The sequence below is a fragment of the Merops nubicus genome, unplaced genomic scaffold, assembly GCF_000691845.1.
Source record: "Merops nubicus isolate BGI_N331 unplaced genomic scaffold, ASM69184v1 scaffold2824, whole genome shotgun sequence".
In the NCBI taxonomy this organism is placed as follows: Eukaryota; Metazoa; Chordata; class Aves; order Coraciiformes; family Meropidae; genus Merops; species Merops nubicus.
In genome coordinates this window covers 40,923-59,730 of record NW_008603496.1, presented here as the reverse complement: position 1 = coordinate 59,730, position 18,808 = coordinate 40,923, and the positions used below count along the sequence as shown (strand labels likewise).

The 18,808-nt window shown below is 42.4% G+C and overlaps 1 protein-coding gene across 1 annotated transcript in view; it reads right to left on the bottom strand.

Annotated features, from left to right (window-relative positions):
* Nucleotides 1–14,730: 14,730 nt before the first annotated feature.
* The window catches only part of LOC103771382 (cytosolic phospholipase A2 epsilon-like), a 31,533-nt gene continuing 27,455 nt past the window's right edge, over nucleotides 14,731–18,808 (bottom strand). Inside the window, exons 16-20 of the mRNA XM_008938675.1 lie at nucleotides 18,162–18,269; nucleotides 16,917–17,111; nucleotides 16,347–16,513; nucleotides 15,163–15,349; nucleotides 14,731–14,939 (exon numbers count right to left, since the gene is read on the bottom strand). Coding sequence (XP_008936923.1) covers nucleotides 14,731–14,939; nucleotides 15,163–15,349; nucleotides 16,347–16,513; nucleotides 16,917–17,111; nucleotides 18,162–18,269 — 866 coding nt within the window. The remainder of the gene's footprint in view (nucleotides 14,940–15,162; nucleotides 15,350–16,346; nucleotides 16,514–16,916; nucleotides 17,112–18,161; nucleotides 18,270–18,808) is intronic.

Genomic DNA, 18,808 nt, shown 5'->3' with positions numbered 1-18,808 from the left:
CTTTGTTTTCTCACTGTGTTAGTTCTTCATGAAATTCACCCTCGGTAATCCACCCACTTTCTATTTCAAGAGTTCTCCAAGAACAAAAAGCCTAACTTAAGCTGCAAAACTTATAAACAACAACTGATGGAGGAGTATGTCCTCAGAGCTACCCCATGCAAGGACACTGGTTCACATTTCAGAAACAGTATAGGCTATATTAATACTGTTCTCCACCCAGTTAATTAACCCATCTTCTCAGCTGGGTAATTAGCAAAGGTGGATCACGACACTCACATGTTAGGAATGAGCTTGGGCACCTCAGCTTATGCCCTAGAAGGCAGAAACTCATTGTTGAGTAGGATCTGCATAAGCATGGAGCAATTCTTGCAGCCATTTATCTCCAGAGGTTGTGCAAGGTGCTGCCAGCTCCTGGCTCAGCTCCAGACACACTTCCACAGGCAAATGGCATTGCCTGAGAGAGAACTGATGGCAAATATTGGCAAACCAGTTTGAGAGTCTTAGGAGATGTTAAGGATGTGCTGTGGGTGGTATGGGGTTTTTTTGTTTGTTTGTTTTTAATTATTATTACGTGGTTTCTGCTATCTGTTCATTCATCTCCTGGTTCCCATGTAATGACTTTCAACGTGGTAGCCAAATTTCCCTATCTGGCGTGGGGAAATAAATTCTCAGAGATGTGGGTTTCCCAAAAAGACTTCACAAAAAATAATAATAATAATAAAAAAATAAAAATAAAAATCAGTGGCTTCACAGAAGCTACAGAAATCACAAGCAGCAGCCATGCATTGGCCATTCTGTCAGCCTCAGCACCTGCTGGGGGTAGCAAAGACAAACAAGGAGAGCAGAAGTCACCCAAGGATCAGGCCTCACTAGTTCTACTGCTCCCAGGAGGATTTGCTATTTTAATTAATTCCAGTAACATATTGAACAAGATGAATGTGTTTAAATAACAGTTGTGACAAACATAACATGATGTTCTAGGGTCTAGTTATACTAACAAAGAAATTAGCAGCTATGCACGCATGAAACACAGGACAGAAGTTCTGTTGTTCTGTTTACTTAAAGCCTATTATGATCTCTTCACCACCAACAAAAAGAAAGGTTGCTGCTATGTCATGATGTTCCACATATGGAGAGGTTTCCACCACAGCCTTGAGTGGAGGAAGACCCCAGGCAGCATCCTGCCGTGGGGAGAACAAGGTCATACTGCAACAACCATTTAGTGCTGTCACAACAGCTCCATCAAATGTAGAACACACCCATAGTCTCTCCTTCCAGTTTTCCCCTAAAAAAGGATAACACAGTGACTGGCACCATGCCATGGTACTTGGCACCAGATTACTCTGTTGGTAGAAGTAAAGGATTCCTCTGTCACATGAATGATTCCAACTTTCTCCCACTTGAGTGAGCAAGAATTTGTAGACAGAAGTTTCTCTGTCGTGACACCCTGGCGATGCAGGCTGTCTGCATTCCTGGCAGATTTGTGCCTCTGCAGGTCTATCCCAACCCTTTTTAAAGTCATCCTTATATTCAGATGTAGGTATGTGTGGCATGCACCCATCTCCAGAAGTACTGCTTTAAGTTACTCCACTAGTTTAGCTGTATAATGCATCCTGTCACATCACAAGTGGCTATGGAGCTCCAAAATGACAGTACTCCTTAGTGAGACAAGAATCCATGAGAGCAGAGGATGGCTATTCTTCTTTACCATTTTTTACTTGCTTTTCTCTCAGCACCTTTCTTCAGCCTCTAGGCTTCTTCATCTAACAGACTCTTCCAGCGTGCACTGTTGCTAGCAGCATCTTCCCAGCTTGTGATATCAGTGGTACAGATATTTACCACTCCACCTTGCCTACTGTAAACTACTCCAGTTCTGCAGTTCCACAACAGTCAAATGGATGCTGAGTCAATGCATATTTTAGTTTTAAGTTTTAGCTCCATTTTTTTACCATGGATAGTCTGTCAGGTGGCAGAATATTGTGGCTGCCTTCCCAAAACCAGAGAGCAGTCATCCAACAATGTTGATCCAGAGAGGAGAATTTTCTCTTGAAGCTCCAGGGCCAGACAACACATTCTCAGTCCTGATTGTTGCCCTTTTCAGATTGGTGTTTATTCTGAAGCAATCATAAAATAACAGAAAAATAATGCAGATCCTGAAATTCAACTTCAATGTACATGCTGAGAACTGTAGCATCATCACAGAGCAGCTGTCCTCTGTGGGTGGCTCAGCTGCTGCTTTTCTACATGAAATGCATTCCATGAAATGTGAAAAGCCTTTCACCTGGTCTCATGAGGAGTTGGCCTTTGCCATGCTGGATGAAAAACTGCTATGAGGAAGCATGGAAAACTATGTGCCACAGTGTGCTGGTACCCTTACCTATTTCAGTGCAACCACGTGCATGCTATTCCACAAGCCATCCTGCAAAGATCAGACAAGATTTAAAAATACCTTGAGGAAAATCAATTTGCTTTTTCAATGGTTGAAGTGGTCATTTCTACAGACCAACCTGAAAAAAAATGGTGTTATCTATGGAAAACATGAAAAGAGCTTCCTCTCCACCCACACGTTTTTCCTGCAGCCACACAGTAATAATGCCTCTATCCGTTCCTGTGTCATGTACTGGCACGGCAGCCTTTCCTGGCAAAGGCAGCTTCCCTGCATTGACTAAGGTCCCCTTGCATTCCTGGCCTGGAGAAGCATTCTGCTGAGATGAAATCATCCACAGGATGTCACCGGGGCACCCCTTCCTTCAGCTCTAAGTGCTAATTGAACTAGATGGGAGCCAGGGACCAAATCAGAAGAACTAAAACACTCTGCTGCTGACAACGTATCTAGATCTGGTGGTGTGTGAAGAAGTGTCTCCTTAGAAAACGTGCATTGTCAAGGTTTTCACAGCTATAATGGGGACATTTCAGGCTGTGAACATCACTCAGCCGAGCCCTTCCCCAGCCTGACAGAGCCTACCTCCCACTGCTGTGGCATGTGCCAGGGGACCCTCCTGTGGCATGCTGCCTTTGGCCATGTCTCTGAAGCTCTTCCTCGTTCTTGACAAGCCCAGGCTCCACGTCGGGAGAAGCAGCCACTGTAATTGCTTCCTTCCTTCACCTCCTCCAGGCAATGGGGCTGTGGCACCTCCACTGATGGCTGCAGACTGCCCAGGGGCTGGGGGGTGCCGAGGGCCATCGCTGCCACCAGATGGTTTTCACAAGCTGTGTGCTTCACGTTTTGTATTAGTAACATAACTTCCAATCAGACTGCCTTTTCACCAGAATTATCAGAGGTCCTGGCTGGATATCAGGGAATTAAAAACTCCCACAGCTGGGTGGAAACATCCTTTTCATGTATGTGTCCACAGTAACCTCAGTTTCAGCAGGGAAAGCTTGTAGGTGTCCATGTAAGCATGACAGGTATGTGCAAGGCCACAAGAATTGTGTCCTGCAGATCATTGCTTCCTCATATATATATAATCATAAAATGTATTGGGCTGGAAGGGACCTTTAAAGGCCAACTAGTCCAAACCCCCTACAATAGGAGGTTTAGTTTGAGACATCTCTAACTAGGTCAGGTGAGGCCTCCACTACCTCTCTTGGTAACCTGTTAATATATATTTTTACATCTATATCTATATCTATCTCTATCATGGGACTGAACATTTTCGAGGACTAAGACTACAAACACGATACTGTGCTTGAAACATATTTCCAAAGAGCAGAAATTCAAATATTGGTCAATACAACAAAGATATTCTCAGTTCAGTTCAGTGATCCCAGCTTCTGTGGAGATCTGTTATTTGACTGATAGTTCAGACTAGTTGCATAGCCCTTTCAGTACTATTAACATTGGCCTCCATCTTCTAGTGTTTCCAGAGGCTTAACAACCAGATTTTTTCTGATTTTGAAAAATAGGTCCACACAGAGCATCCAACCATATGTACAGATTAATTTCCATAGGTAGCCAAGGATTTTTTCACGGATTTTCATCCATGAAAAGACAGAGCCCTCTTATACTGCTTTGCCCTTCCCAACCAGAGCAAATACAAGAGAAAGAACCTAGACTGAGCACTGAGGGTTGAGACTCATCACACCTAATTCCAGATAGCTGTAAAATAGATGTTTACATCTGACAGTTGTTAGGCATTTCTGGAGTCCCATCCTAAGGTAGACATTACCACAGGACATGCATCACACTGAAAATCTCTCACTACTGACTCTCAAGAGAATTTAGAGGTCTATCTCAGACATAGATGGTTTACATTTTTATGTCAAATGTAGATAAGACAAACCATATTTCAAAGTTCCCTCTGATGGAACTATATTTTCATATTTTCAGAGTCTGATGGGAAGAGGTCTCCTTTGACTTTTCAAGTTTCATTTTTGAAGCAGGGTGTGTCATTTCAGCAGCCCATATTTTAGGGATCCTCATACCATCACTCAGGGCTCAGAACAGCTCCCACAGCTGAGCAGAGCCACTGCTGGTGCCACACTCCTGCAAGCACCAGAGGCTCAGGGTGGGTCAGGAGTTGTTGCCTCTTGCCTTTGGAGTTGCTGCTGAGCCCCGGGGCTGGAGCTGCTGCAGACAGCAGGCTCTTGCCCTATAGGGAACAGGGACACCATGTCCAGCACCAGCAGGGACTCAGTCCTCCTGCCTGCCTCAGCTCCTAGTTCCTACTGGCAGAGTGCCACCTCTCTCAGAGGCAGCAGCTGCAATCTCCTAATCTCTCACCATGCACTGTGGTAGCTCCCCACTCTTCCCATGATCTCAGCTGCTTCCAGCTTCCAAAACCCAGCAGAAGCCAGAGCTCCTGCTTTGCACAAGGGTAAGAGTTTAATGTGATAAAGGGCTGCTGTGATCCCAGCTGCACAACTGTGCAAGAACAAGGAGCCCTTGCCTGGCAAGGAAATGAGGTACCACTTGACCTGAGGTATGAGGCATCTTACCCTCGTTAAGACGTGGCTCATGCTGAATTCAGAACTATGCATCCAATTTTCCCCCTCCCCTTCCCTCACATTAATTATTGTATGAGACCTGCCGCAATCCTAAAATATTTTAACTTAAGCACTGATGTCTGAAATACCAGAGCTGCCTGTGGGGCAAAGTACCATCTATCCTCCAGTGAGACACAGGGGCAGTAGGGTGGTCTAGAAGAAAGTTAAGGTCCCATACATGTAGGATGGTTCTTTTGGTCCACTATTATCTCACCTTCACCCTCAAAATTTCACAACCTTTAAATGTTTAAGATAAGCCTACAACCTGAGCATAAAAATGAAAAAACAAACATATCATTGTTTGTTTAAGAAATGGAGACAAGAAGTTACCAGGCATATGTGTAATTACCATAGGCAGTTATAGCCTAGGAGTTCATATCTTTTGGCTTTCATCATGATTTTAGGTTCATTACCACTTGTCAGGAGCATATGTTATACCAAAGAATACTCAGCTCATTGCTTTTCAGCCTGTCTTTACTATCTACAAAATTCTTCCTCCTGTGCATGGCCCAGAATTTCAATATCTCCACAGAGCAGACATTACAAACATTGTAAGCTAAATATTTACAAGAAGAAACCCCATAAAGACCCAAAACTGATAAAATATATCATGAGGGAAAACAAACAAAGAAACAAACAAAAAAACCGAGTATAATCTTTTAATGCCACAGAATTCTTTAAAAAAACAAAACAAAACCCTAATACCAGGCAAATGCAAAAGCTGAACTTTGAAAAGTGCATGTGAAAAAGTAAAACTACTGTGAATGTAAATAAGAATTTGATTTCTTGGTGCCTACAAAGACTACCAGGAATACCTGGTAACTATTTAATCACAAAGTTCACATGTCCACAATATTACTTCAACTTCCAGATAAAGCTCCTTTTCAGCTTCATCTTGCCTCAATATTACTTGTCTGCATGAATTATAATGCAAACTCCCATAGAATTATCTGGCTCAGAAGCAGACAGTTCTTGAGACAACATTGTTATATGAGTAACATTTAAATTTCTCTACTCCTGACCAATTGGAAACCATGCCTGTCCTCACTGCACAGATAGCAAAGCAGCAGAATGAGAACCTCTATCAAAATCAGTTTTATCTCACAAAACAAACCTACGGCTGATCTTCAAACCCAAGAAATAGCTCTAGCACATTCAAGCATCACTCCCTTCACAGAAACCCATTCCAGGTTCTTTTACTGACGGAGCACAAAAGTGTGAAAAAGCAAAGTTAACAATCCAGGATTGCTCCCCTAGATTTTTCAGAGATTTTTCAGAGATTTTTCAAGGTTGCATCGCTGAAGCCATTACAGCAGAGCACGCATCACTGTTACTTTCGTCCCTTTCAGTTACCAAAAATGTTATGGAACAGAAAGCTCACCAATTCATTTCTTCTACAAGTAACAGAGGGATTGAACCAGCAGATATTTTGCCTGTTCCCACTGAAACATGACAGAGAAATGCAACAACCAATCCTGAAAACTAAAAATAAATTGAATAAAATGTTCCAAACAATAAACTTAAGGGCGTTTCAAACTGCTGCCATCATTATTTATCTACCTGTGCCTTCTCTGCTTTTGAGCAAAACAAACCCCTCAGCTCTCTTTGGTTCATAGTTCACTTGTTCATTATACCTTAAAATCACCTTCATCTGGTTCAATTCTTTCTTCATCATTCTCTTCTTGTGGTTCACCATCTCCGAAAGAATCAATGTCTGAGTCTCCATCCTGAAGAAAGAAATTATGAATGATAACGTTAAAACAACAACAGCAACATTATCAGGGCAGATAATTAATTCCTATTTGCAACAAGGTGTGCTGAAACCCCAATTAGAACAGCTGTTGGTTACACCCAGCTGTGTTACAGTGCTCAGCATGGTGAACAAACCACCACAGGGTTCGGCACGTGCTGCTGCAAAATCCATGTTGGGGGTTCCCTTTCAATGAGTCAATGAAGGAAGACCCATTTCAGCTGTGAGATACCCAAAAGGTGCCTCTGCATTTATTCTGTAAATAAAAGCTTCCTTTTTGTTTCACATGTGGCAATCTGTTTCTGCTCTCAGGAGTCTTAAATCTCAGTTTCAAAGATCTCAGAATATCTTCCCTGGCTTTGAACCCAGAGCATGAAACACGTTGCCATTGTAAAATTTTTAATCTAACATTTTAATTTTTTCAGCAAACAGAAGTTCCAAAATACTTCTACAATGTAGGGTGCCCCCTTTTGAAACGTTTTGTAGGAAAACATCATTAAAGGACAGTTCTTATAAAAAATGTTGCAAGTATTCTGTTTCCGGAGTACTTCCTGAAGCAACATGCTTTCATCCAGCCAAAGAGCACACTAAACAAAGTATAATACACTATAGTTAATATTAAATGCAAATCTTGAAATGACCCAGAGATGGATACAAGAGGACTTTTGCCACCGACAGCCATAAAGAGAACATTTCACCTCTAACTCCTTCAGGCAGAGACACTGCCACCTGACCCCAGCAGACAGTAAGTTTGTATGGTAGCTTGTATATAAATACACTCATAAAGCAGGAGTTTTTCTGTCAAATGCAGTGGATCTTAAGCAAAATTTTTGAACCGTTTCCTTACCTGTAGTCCTTTTACATTTGATGGTATGGTGGTCTTCCCTGGATTCAAGTAGTAGAGAATTTCTGGCACCTCCACGGGCAGCACCTCCTGAGACATGTTTGCAGGATGTACTCCTGTGGGAGTCAATGACAAGTTATTTTATAAAATGACCTGAGGCTCCACCCATCTCATCTCTATAAGTAAAGGACTCCCCTCCCATTGCTGAAGATGGTGGAGTGCCAAGGATGAATGCTCCAGGGAAGGATCTTATGGGGCAAGCTCAACAGCCAAAAGGGATGCGGAACTTTCCTGTGGCTGGGAACCTCTCCCAGCCTGCACTTGGCCCTTGGGTCCAGCACTGCTGCCACCCTTTTGCTGTGGTGGCCAGTGTCCCAGACCATCCTGCTAAGCAGAGGAGAAGCACCAAGGACACCATCTCTGAAGCCTGCTCCTGCAAATCCAGCTCTTCCTCACCTGTGGCACGGAGCAGAGATCGACAGCAGCTCCTGCGTGGGGGAAAGTGAGCCCTGGAAAAAGCTGCTTAAATATCCACCAGTGACATGTGTGCATGCAGGCACACGCCTGTCCACCTTGCTCAAAGCCTCCATTGTAGATGGGGGGAACCAAACTCCTTGCCTGTGAAGAGGCATTGTCCTCGTCACACAGTCACCCCCCTGGGAAGGACTTCCATCACCACCTGACAGGTTACTGCATGGACCAGCAGCTCCCAGCTCCTCCTGTTTCTTCTTCCCAGTAGAGCAAGGACAAGGCAAGGGCATGGGGCTGAGTGTTTGGTTTGCAGAGGTGAGTTGTGGGTAGGGGAGGTGAGTGAGGGACAGTACCAGGTTGGGTGTGATAGGGCAACAAGGGAGGATGTGGACATGCAGCAGGGGTTAGCAGAGATCTTGAGGTCAATGCCTATGGCTACAAGCATTACCTGGGGCTACTACTGCACCAAACAGTACCTTAAATTCAACAAAATAAACAAGGAAATATGTAGGAGCTGTGCAAAGCAGAAAACAGTTATGCTTTTGCACATTTTCCAGAGAAAGTCAATTACATGTCAAGATGAATGGAATAGAGTATCCAGTGGTTTGGGTTTATTACTTTTATTTTACAGAGATTTTGTTCAGCCAAGAAGCATGAACAAAAGATCACATAAACGTCTCCAGGCATACCCAGTGGGAATTACAGTCTTCAAACACAGAAAAACAAATGAATAACAAACTAGCAGCTCCAGTAACAGTGGGTTGTGTCATAGCATCTGCATTTCTAGCATGAAAAGTAGCTCTGCCCACACTTGATATACAAGACCATCTTTTGGCTTTGGGTCATGGACACTCTGAGCTACACCCTGGAGAACTCCTCTTGCAGCTTGATTTAGGAAAAAAATTACTTTTAGTTTCATCAGAAAAGAAGACCTGTCTAACCTTGGAAGACCTGCCATGGGACATTAAAAATACCAGTACACTTGATATTAGAGCAGGGCAGCTTTCCCAAGGCTGATTACTTCAGAGGAACATTAGAGTAAGTGATGATACTCACTTAGAAAACTCTAAAGGTGACAAATCTTAAGAAAATTGAGATTCCCTGTCCTCAGAGAAACCCATGAAAAAGAAAAGGCAGATTTTGGGTACAGACTTCCTCATCTGCAAAGTTAATTCCTTATTATATGTGCATTTGGCCATCTAGAATGATCTGTATGGCCTTCAGCTAAATGGAGGTATTCTGCTCCCACCTGACCTCACAGGGAATGCCAGAATTCCAAGGTTCTCATTAAACAGCTGGACCAGTGTTATCTAATTTAAAATCTGAATTTACAAAGCTGGATGGTTCCATTTTTTGAATTAAAAGCAGAAGTTCTAAGTGGAATGGCTTTATTTGTTTATATTTCATATTTCATTAATTTAAGGATAGATGAGGCAAAATAAGCTGTTTCAGAGATCTAACTGTAGCTGCCCTGAGAGTGAACAGCACACTACTCTCATTTAAAGCTTGCTAGACCTCCTACTCTAATACTTACATTTCAGCTCAGTTTGTAGAAGCATCTATTACTTGGCAAAGGTACTTACACCACCACTTGAGCAGTTAGTAAGGGAAGGTGTAGAGCAGGAGCAGAAAATCCTAGGAGGCAGGGGTGCTGCTGCTCTCTGCAGTCTTACCCCTGTCACAGTTAAGAAGGAATCTTCTAAGAAATTAATTTCAAAGCAAGTCTTTAACCAAAGAGTGTAAAAGCACCAGAACATATTCCTCTTAGAGCATGACAATCATACTGAGAAGAGTACAGCCATTTATTTCCCTCACATATATCCATTGGCATTTGTACACATCATATACATATAGAGAGTACACCATATATAAATTATGCATGTTGCAAATGTACAGCCCTCAACAGTTAACCTGTACACTGAGAAAGTCCTCTGTGGCTGGAGTTGTCTCACTGTGGGTCATTTTTTATACTTGGAGAAGGTTTCCAAGGAGTATGGTAAACTAAAAGAGTGGTTCCCCAGGTTTTCTGAATCATTGTTCCATCTCCACTTTCCTACAGACTACATGGAAGTTTGTCATCTCCTCACAAGCTGGAAATCAGCACAAAGGCAGTATGGCCAGTACAATGCTTCCTCCTGTGCCCCAAACCAGCTGCAGGTTACAGGCCATCAGCTCCTCCACCAGCTGTGACCACAGCACAGAGATTAAGAATGACCAGAAGAGTTTAAGGGTCTACAAAGGATTTTCTGAATATTCTGCACATGAGACCAAGATACAGAATCCATAACAAATTCCAGGTTATCATATTATCAGTTAAATATAAAAAATGAACCACATCATATGTTTACAAAGTAGATATCAAACTCAATCTTCAGCTCAAGGAGTAATTTGGAGCATGGGTTTGCTTTCAGGATTGGTTGGAACAATTTTGGATGTCAGCCAGCTGAGTAGCCAAATTAAAGAAACAACTGTCAATTGCTCAAGATTTAAAAGTGCATATTAGTACATGTAGAAACTTGCAGCTCCTTACCTGATAGTTATCAGCCTCTAAGGATGCTCCATTACCTCAGCAGAGGAAAGGAAACAGGAGGGGAATAATCATTTCCTATATTTACAGCTAGTTTACTGATTATTAGCTGAGGGATAGAAGGGCACAACAGGCAGCAGTAGGGTATAAGCAACAGTGGGTTGAAGGAAGAAACTGGAGACATGACAAGGCATCCCAGAGTTTTGATGTGAAGAGCTAGAGGAATGGGAAGAGTGCTGGGAAAGTGCTTTATGAACACTGCAGGGGTGCTGGGCTTCAGTGGGAACCCTGCAAGGGACTGACTTTCAGGAGGAGCTCAAAGGTACAAAAGTTCAATGACATGCAAGACATCCATTGCCACCTGTTGCCCAGCATACAGGGCATGATGAAAACAGCCTTGCTGGAAAAATAATTGCATAATGGTTTGGATTGGAATGGACCCTAAAGATATCTAGATCCAACCCCCTTGCCATGGGCAGGGACAACTTCCACAAGACCAGGTTGCTTAAAGCCCCATCTAACCCAGCCTCAAACACTTCCAGGGATGGGGCATCCACAGCCTCTCTGGGTAGCTTGTTCCAGTGCCTCACCACCCTCACAGTAAAGAGTTTCTTCCTTACATCTAATCTAAATCTACCCTCTTTCTGCTTAACTCCATTGCCACTTGTCCTATCACTACACATCTTTGTAAAAAGTCTCTCCAGCTTTCTTGTAGTTCCCCTTGAGGTACTGGGAGGCTGCTATAAGCTCAGATGATGCCCTGATGGCCTCCTCTGCAGCATTAGCACTCTAGTAAGACAGTGGAATAATGCACACACAGAGCAGAGCTTTACACGTGAACAGATTTTGACACAGGATTTCTCAGAAGGGAGTTCTGCTCTACCACCCACGTTACCCTGGATCTGCTGTGGCAGACACAATTCCCATCACTCACATGGTGCAACCTGTAGTCTCACAAATTAATATCTCACTTCGCTCACCCTGCTTGCAGTAATCTTTTGTTTGATCACTTTTTGGGCTACAGAACAGGGCAGCATGGTGCTGCCAACCATTCTTCTGCTTCCTCAGTGGCACTCACCCAACAGGGCTGTCCAAGCAGTCACATGCCTTGCAAAGGGTTAAAAGATCCCACTGCTGCTTTCCATAGGTTCCTCCAGGCTGACTCACCTCACTGAGCTGCCCAGTTCTTGGATCAGCCTTTGTGATAATCAGAAGGGTTGGGGCAAAGGTGCAATTTCATGCTAATCCCTTCACTTACCTACAGATAATGAATAGGTAAGGAAAACTCAGAAAAGATGCAGAACATATTAATTACAACTAAAGAGGTCACCATGTAACCTCACAGCTACCAAGAGCTCTGTCTTTTAAAATATTTAGGAAAAATCATGCTCCCTCCTGTCAGTGTTAACACTGCTATAGAGTATAGGCCTGGATTTTTTTGCAGTGCTCCTCCCCTCCAGTTTGTTTCCTCCCTTGAAGGGATTATTGCATGAAGCTATTCCCATTTCCTGTGAAAACGGACACTCCCAACCTGCAAAACCAAAAGAGCTTTTAAATGCCCACATCTGGAGCTGTTACCTGCATTCCTTCAATGCCTCAGTGCAGCCCAGAGGCTGAGCACAGGAAGGGTACTAAAACAGAACAAAAACTGCCAGGAGACAAAGCCACACAAAGCCTCCACACTGACCTGAAAGAACAGGTGACCTTCTGTAAGTGTTTTGCACAATTAATTAATAAATTTAGTGATAAAAAGCAAGCTGAGCCAAACAAGTTAACCAACCCCCTAGGTCACAAACAAAGCACCTCTACTGAACATGAGCCAGGAGTGCTGACTGGATGGGAGTCATGAGAACACACCAATGCTGAGGAGCAGTCACCTGGAGACATCTTTACAATACCTCAGAGAAGAAAACAACTGCAGAAGACATGATGGGGTTGGTGTCCTTCCCCTCCACTCAAGAACATTACCTATGGGTTTGCTACACATCTCTGGGTGAAGGCCCCCAGTGCTCCAGGAAAAGGATGGCTGGATGAAGGATTAAGCCAGACCTTTTTTTCACAGTCTACAGCAATGCAGGACATTTAGGTATTTCCAGGGTAACAGCAAGAACTTTGCTGTGGAACTCAGGTGGCTGTGAGTATAGCTGAAAGAAAGTCATGGATGCTTGAGGATTGCAAGGGGAGAATTGATAAGCTGATCCAGTTCTTGTCCAAGAGCTTTCCCCATACTGAAAGCACCACTAGGAGCCATTGTGTGGGTCTGGCCAGACTGCCAGAAGGTGGGATGAGCTCAGCCCCTGGCAGGTACTGCAGAGCATGACTTAGTGGCATGCTGGGAATAAATGGAGCTTCCCTCTGTTAAACCAACAAATAAAAAGACAACAAGGGAAGCAAAGGGGTATAGAAAAGTAGGGATGGGAAGAGAGAGGCAGAGTTCTTGAAATCTCATGTCATCAAAGGACTTAGATGGGAGGGCTAGGAACTCTGCTTGCAGCTCTTGAAGATGCCCAGCTGGAAGATGAGTGGGGTGGGGAGAGAAGTAACAAACATGTCAACATGAATGGGTTTGCCATAAACAGGGAAGCCTGAGAGGGAGTTAGAGCAGGGGCAGAGGAAAGGCAAAGCCAAATGGGACTGCGTGACTCAGCAGCAAAGATCACAGAGAGAGGAGCCCTTGATGAGCTCCAGCAAGTAAACAGCCATTTCAGCACACTGGAGGTTTGAACCAGGGCTGCAAATTGGATGGAGGTGTGAAGGCCTGGAAAAGCAGCTGGGGCAAGGACACATCATCCCTGAGGGGGCTGAGGTCATCAGTGGAGAGCGTGGGAGACTAAAGGCAACAAAGGCTAGAGGAAGGCAAGGCACAAAGGAATGCTTGAAGGAAGGGAGACACAGAGGATGATAGCAAGAGGGAAGAGAAATTTTCAGCGTTTCAGAGGTTTGCATTTCATCTTGAATTAGGGATTTGTTTTCTCTTTTGGCTATGATTCGTTATTCATAGCTCTGTGTTTGTACTTCAGCACACACAAGTTACTATTTTTCATTTAAATTTGAAGTAATTAAGGGCAGCTGATACTGACTGAAGCACCTTTTTTTTAGATTAGTATCTTCGCTGTAATGAATCAAGTTCACAGAGTACTCACATGATTAAAATACTTCATAAAGCAAATTATTATTTTCGTCTTCATGGCAAAAATAAACAGTTTCAGCAAATTGCCTTGTACTATTTATAGTAGTTGCATAGAGCCCATTTGGGCTATGCAGCCCAGGGCTGCCAAAATTATGCAGTTACCCATGGCTATTGGTGTGCAGCACTCAGCTTGTCTTTTTACCACAAAATCTGAACGTCTCCCAGCTTTTGGTGCTTTTATTCCTGCAGCACCCCATCCTATAATAACAAGAAAAACTATTAAACCTGTTGAAATTAATAGGCTGTGGATGCTGAGCTGAGTACTCTAAATACTGTGAGTATTCAGTGAAAAGCACAACCCCAGGTTAGGTACTTACACACCAGAAGAGCTGAACCTGACTCACAACATGGTTTGGAACAGTCATTTCCAAGGGATTTGCCAAACCTAAATGTTGCTGGTGTAATAATACTTGGACATTCAGAAGTATATAAAATCTGTATTTTCCATGTGAAATCTCAGATTTTTTTACACCTTTTATGTTTAGTTTTGCATCTTAGTTCTTTACAAAATTTCTTGCTGACAATATAGAAAAATATTGTTTTGTCTTTTTGCCTGAAGTTGTCCAAATTTATTATGTATTTTTCTGTTGCACTAGGTTTGGAATAAAATAAATATATGTAGTTCATTTGTTGTCACATAACTTCTACTAGTGTAGTAAAGAATTTGAAAGAATTTGTATTTCTCTCCCACCTTCATGAATTTAAAAAGCTTACCAATAAGCCCCATATTTCCTAACCTTTGATTTACTACACATACATGCATGTACATGAAAAAATCATTCAACAGCAGAGAAACCCAACACAAAAAAAAGCATGAGACTAATTGTTATTTTGTTCACTTGGTTTATCTGGGATCACCACATGGTGGAGAGGAACCACAGGCTCAGATAAGTCTTTATACTTTTCCAAATCCATAGTGCTCATTTACAAACAGGTAAACTTTCTGAAACTCAGGATGGTGTTTATTTTTTGTGCTGTTGTTTCTGCTGTATGGCTGAGTTCAAAGCCTGCAGGATCAGATGTTTGTTGTTCTGAATGTTGTAGCTGGTCAGTTCTATCAGCTTGTCGAACTCCTCCTCTTTGTAGGTAAAGCTGTGTAAGCAATATGGGGAAAAAATGCTGGAAACATCCACGTTGCCCTCTGCCATCTCACTGGGGCTGCGCTCCACACCTGGCAAATAAAGAGAAGTCAGTGATGGGGTTTAGATGTGGTCCCATGTCATGCTTTCCAAACAGGGCACAATGTTGCTCCTGGCTACCTGGACACCCACATTTCTCTCCCATGGGAGCCACGGCAGGAGAAAGAGGGAACTATGGTAGACCATGTCTCCCATCCTGACACAGCCAAAGGGTGACCAGGTGGTGGGAGGAACAGTCTCTGTCCCACAGCTTACCAGGCTCTTTGTATTTTCTGAAGGTATCATTCACCAGTGGGAAGAACACCACAATGGGTGCCTCTGGGGTCTCTGGGTCTTCAAAGATGTAGCACTCCTTTAGATTTTTCTTTTCTTCTTCACTCAGGTGGATTTTGGGAAATGGGATTCCCTGTTTTAGGAAGTACTTGGAGACTTCTTCCAAAGGCTGCATTTAGACAAGAAAAAAAAAAAAAGAAAAGGTCAGAAATTTTGTCACCCTCCCAACTTTTCCTAAAGCACAACACATCCATCACAGCCCTTCACAAAGATTCAGAGCAGCATTTGCTGTCAGCATTTCTTCTGGCCTTTGTCTCTTTCCTGAGATACTAAGGGCCAGTTATTAACAGAACAACAGTTCAATACCCAGCCTCCAACTTGCACTCCTGATTGTTGTCTCACCTCCTCATTATCAGCCTTTATCTGCAAGATAAATAAAATTATCATGGCTGCGGGCAAGGGTGGCCTTGCCTCTTAGGACACAGAATGATGCCCCTTACTGGAGAAAACCCTGTAATGAGCAGAACAGACAGGAATCTAAAGTGGCACAGCTTTTAAACACAGATTCACAAAGGTGGAAACACTTTGTCGACTTGGCATGAAATACTTAAAAGCTTTTAACTGTCTTTGATGTCTTAAGGTGGCTGTAAAAAGTGATGTAGGCATCTGGGAGCAAACATCAGCTTGACTGAAATGTTTATTTAATCTTGCAGTGTGCAAGTAATTTTTTGAAAATAGAATTTCTGTTCCTGAATCTGGTTGGCAGGTATGAAAATTTGCATTTTCACGAACTTCTCTCATATCCATATCTAGTAAGAGGAATTACAGACTAGATTATTAGCTAGCATATAAACCAGCAGGTACGGGGAAGGTTGAAAGGGCAATTCTTCCCTACAGTTTAGAACAAAAAAAATACAGTTACTGTTCTAAAGACAACTGGATAAATTACTTTTACTTCAACTGCATGTGTATATCTTTGGATAAATAACAGAAGATAAAAGAAACAAGTTCATCAGTGGACAAAATGGGAGCTGTACAGCAAGAATCCTTTTCTCCCAGAATCAGTTTCTTCTACATAAAACATTTTGATTCCTTAGGAGTTAAAGAAGGCTAAAAGGGCTAAAAGACAGCAGTCATTATCTAAGAAAATAGAGTGGTTTTCACACCAATGTCTGTGATCCAGAGGAATAGTTTAAGTGCAGGACAACATCCACTTTCCTCTCCGGCCTCATGAGCGGTGGGTAGCTGATGTCGATGTATCCTGCTGTGTCTGCCAGGCACATGAACTCTGCTGTTTCTGTCAGCTGGTTGGGGAAATTCTCTAGTACAGTATCTAAAAGGGAACATTCATTATGATGAGTGATTCACTTAAGAAATAACATATCAGATGTTTGGTTAATAAGGGAGGAAAAAAACCACCTCATCTCCCCATTACTTTCACTTTCCAAGACTACGCTACAGAAACTCAGTCTTGACAGAGGAGAAAGACCTTTCCCAGGTAAAAAAGCAAAGCTCCTTCACTTCTCATGCTGCTTTTCTGTCCCTGACCAGTAGTTGCCCTTCCTTGGAATCAAGGGACTACTTGGAGTTGATTTGTCTGGATGGGATTTAATTAGTTACCTTCAAATTTTTGTTTCCAAAGTGAAGAGTAAAACCTGTTCATCCTCTGCTTTCCCTTCTCTGATGAAAACACCAATCATCTAAGCAGTTAAAAATTAATATTCAGAGATGTTTACCTTTCCATATACAGAAGCTTTTGTTCTGAAGGTATTCATTATGCATCTGGAACCCCTTCAGGAAGTTGTAGAACTTTGACACCAACACCCGCTCAGTCAGGATCTGCCGAATGATGCCCATGATGCCACATTCAGGGGTGACTAAGTAAGTCTCCAACTCATTGCTCCTGGCTGGTGTGGAAGGCTCGTCTCCTTCTGAAGGGTAGAGGAGATGAACAACTTGTTCAACTCAACTGAACAGTTCTTTGTAATACTTAAAATACCACATGGGACCTAATATCAGCTAGAGGAATGAGGATACTAATCAGACATGGTAATATACAATCAAATTAATATCAAAGTAGGAACAAGAAGAAAATCAATCTTGAGTAAAGCATATTCCATGAAAAACAAAGTGAGAGTGGCGACAAATTTCCTAAAGCTGGGGATAAAAGAGATTTACTGCATGATAGAAGTCATAGGTAGATACCCTGTATGAAGGTCAGGGTAGTCTGAGAGCCTGGACCAGGTTCTTTCAAAATGAATTCAAATCAGCTTTAAAAAAAATTAAAAAAAAAAAAATGTTGCCAGGAGACTTAGACATCCAGAAAATAGCAAAGAAAAAGTGTTGTGCTAAATAGCATCTTACAAGATTGGAAAAGAGGGCTAATTACTTTCTATCACAAGCATTTCTTTACCTCAGGGTTGTGCAACACTTCCCTGGAGAAAGTGATGAAAAGCCCATAAACCAAACTCACAAACCACAATTGAGCACAGGAAGGACAGTGAACACCTCTAAAGAGGACACTAGTTTACAACAAGATCAAAGAAAAACAAAATAGAGTGCCATGTAATTGATATATCCAAGTCATCAACAGCAACATATGAAAAGTATCATCTCCCAAGGCAGGCAGAGAACACAGCACTGAGATGCTTGTTACAACATCTAAAAGATGCTGGGATCTAGAAGATCACCGGCAATGATATTTTGTTTAAAAACTTCAGTAGTTTTATATTTGATGGCAAAGCATCTCTTGCATAAATTCAGTCCAAGGCAGACAAATGGAAATAATGTTTCTATGAATGAAGCCAGAGAGAAAACCTAATTAGATATTGTTGGTAACGTGACATCTCAGTGAAGTATTTGCCTTGGTTTTAAAAGTTAAAAAGCCTTCCCAAAGATTTCACGCTATATGCATCTGAATGTAACATTCATTTAAAGATTCATAAGACAGCAGGTAAAGTAGAAACAGAAATGTAACCAACCAACTTCAACAGTCCTGTGTTGGGTGCACCTCAGTGAGCGTCTTTCTGTGGGATCCGATGAATGCCAGGCATCCAAGAGGTTGTAGGAAAAGACATTGCTCCACAGACCTGTGCCACGGTAGACAACAAGGAAACTGCTTTGGAAACCTTTTAATGCAAAAATATTCCTTTAAAAAACGTAATTCACAGCTTTGCGAGTGGTATCAGAAAGCCTCAAAGTTCCCAAACTCTCAACGAAAACTCTGTGAAGTTCTTCTATGGCAACTCATATCCTCTCCTCAAAGAGGAAATAAAATTTTTTAAATGTTGTGTCAGGCCTTCAGTCACCATAATTCATTGTCATATAAAGCTATTGCTGATACACTGCAAGCCAACATTTTCTGTTCATTTGCAGAGAATAACTGGCAAGTTTCCATCAACACAACCCATGCTCCCTGCAGCTTCAGAAGCTTCACTCCAGGCCTGCTAGACAAGGCAAATCCTCTCATTTCTCCTGTCTTCATTTTATACCTTCTCACTCCATTACTCTTCCAACCTCCAGAGCCCCAGGACTTGCACACTGCTCATGCATTTTAATATCTTCCAAACACTGTTGTCCTCTTTGAACTCAGTCATAATTAAATAGCAGTGTTTTCCTAACCTTTTCT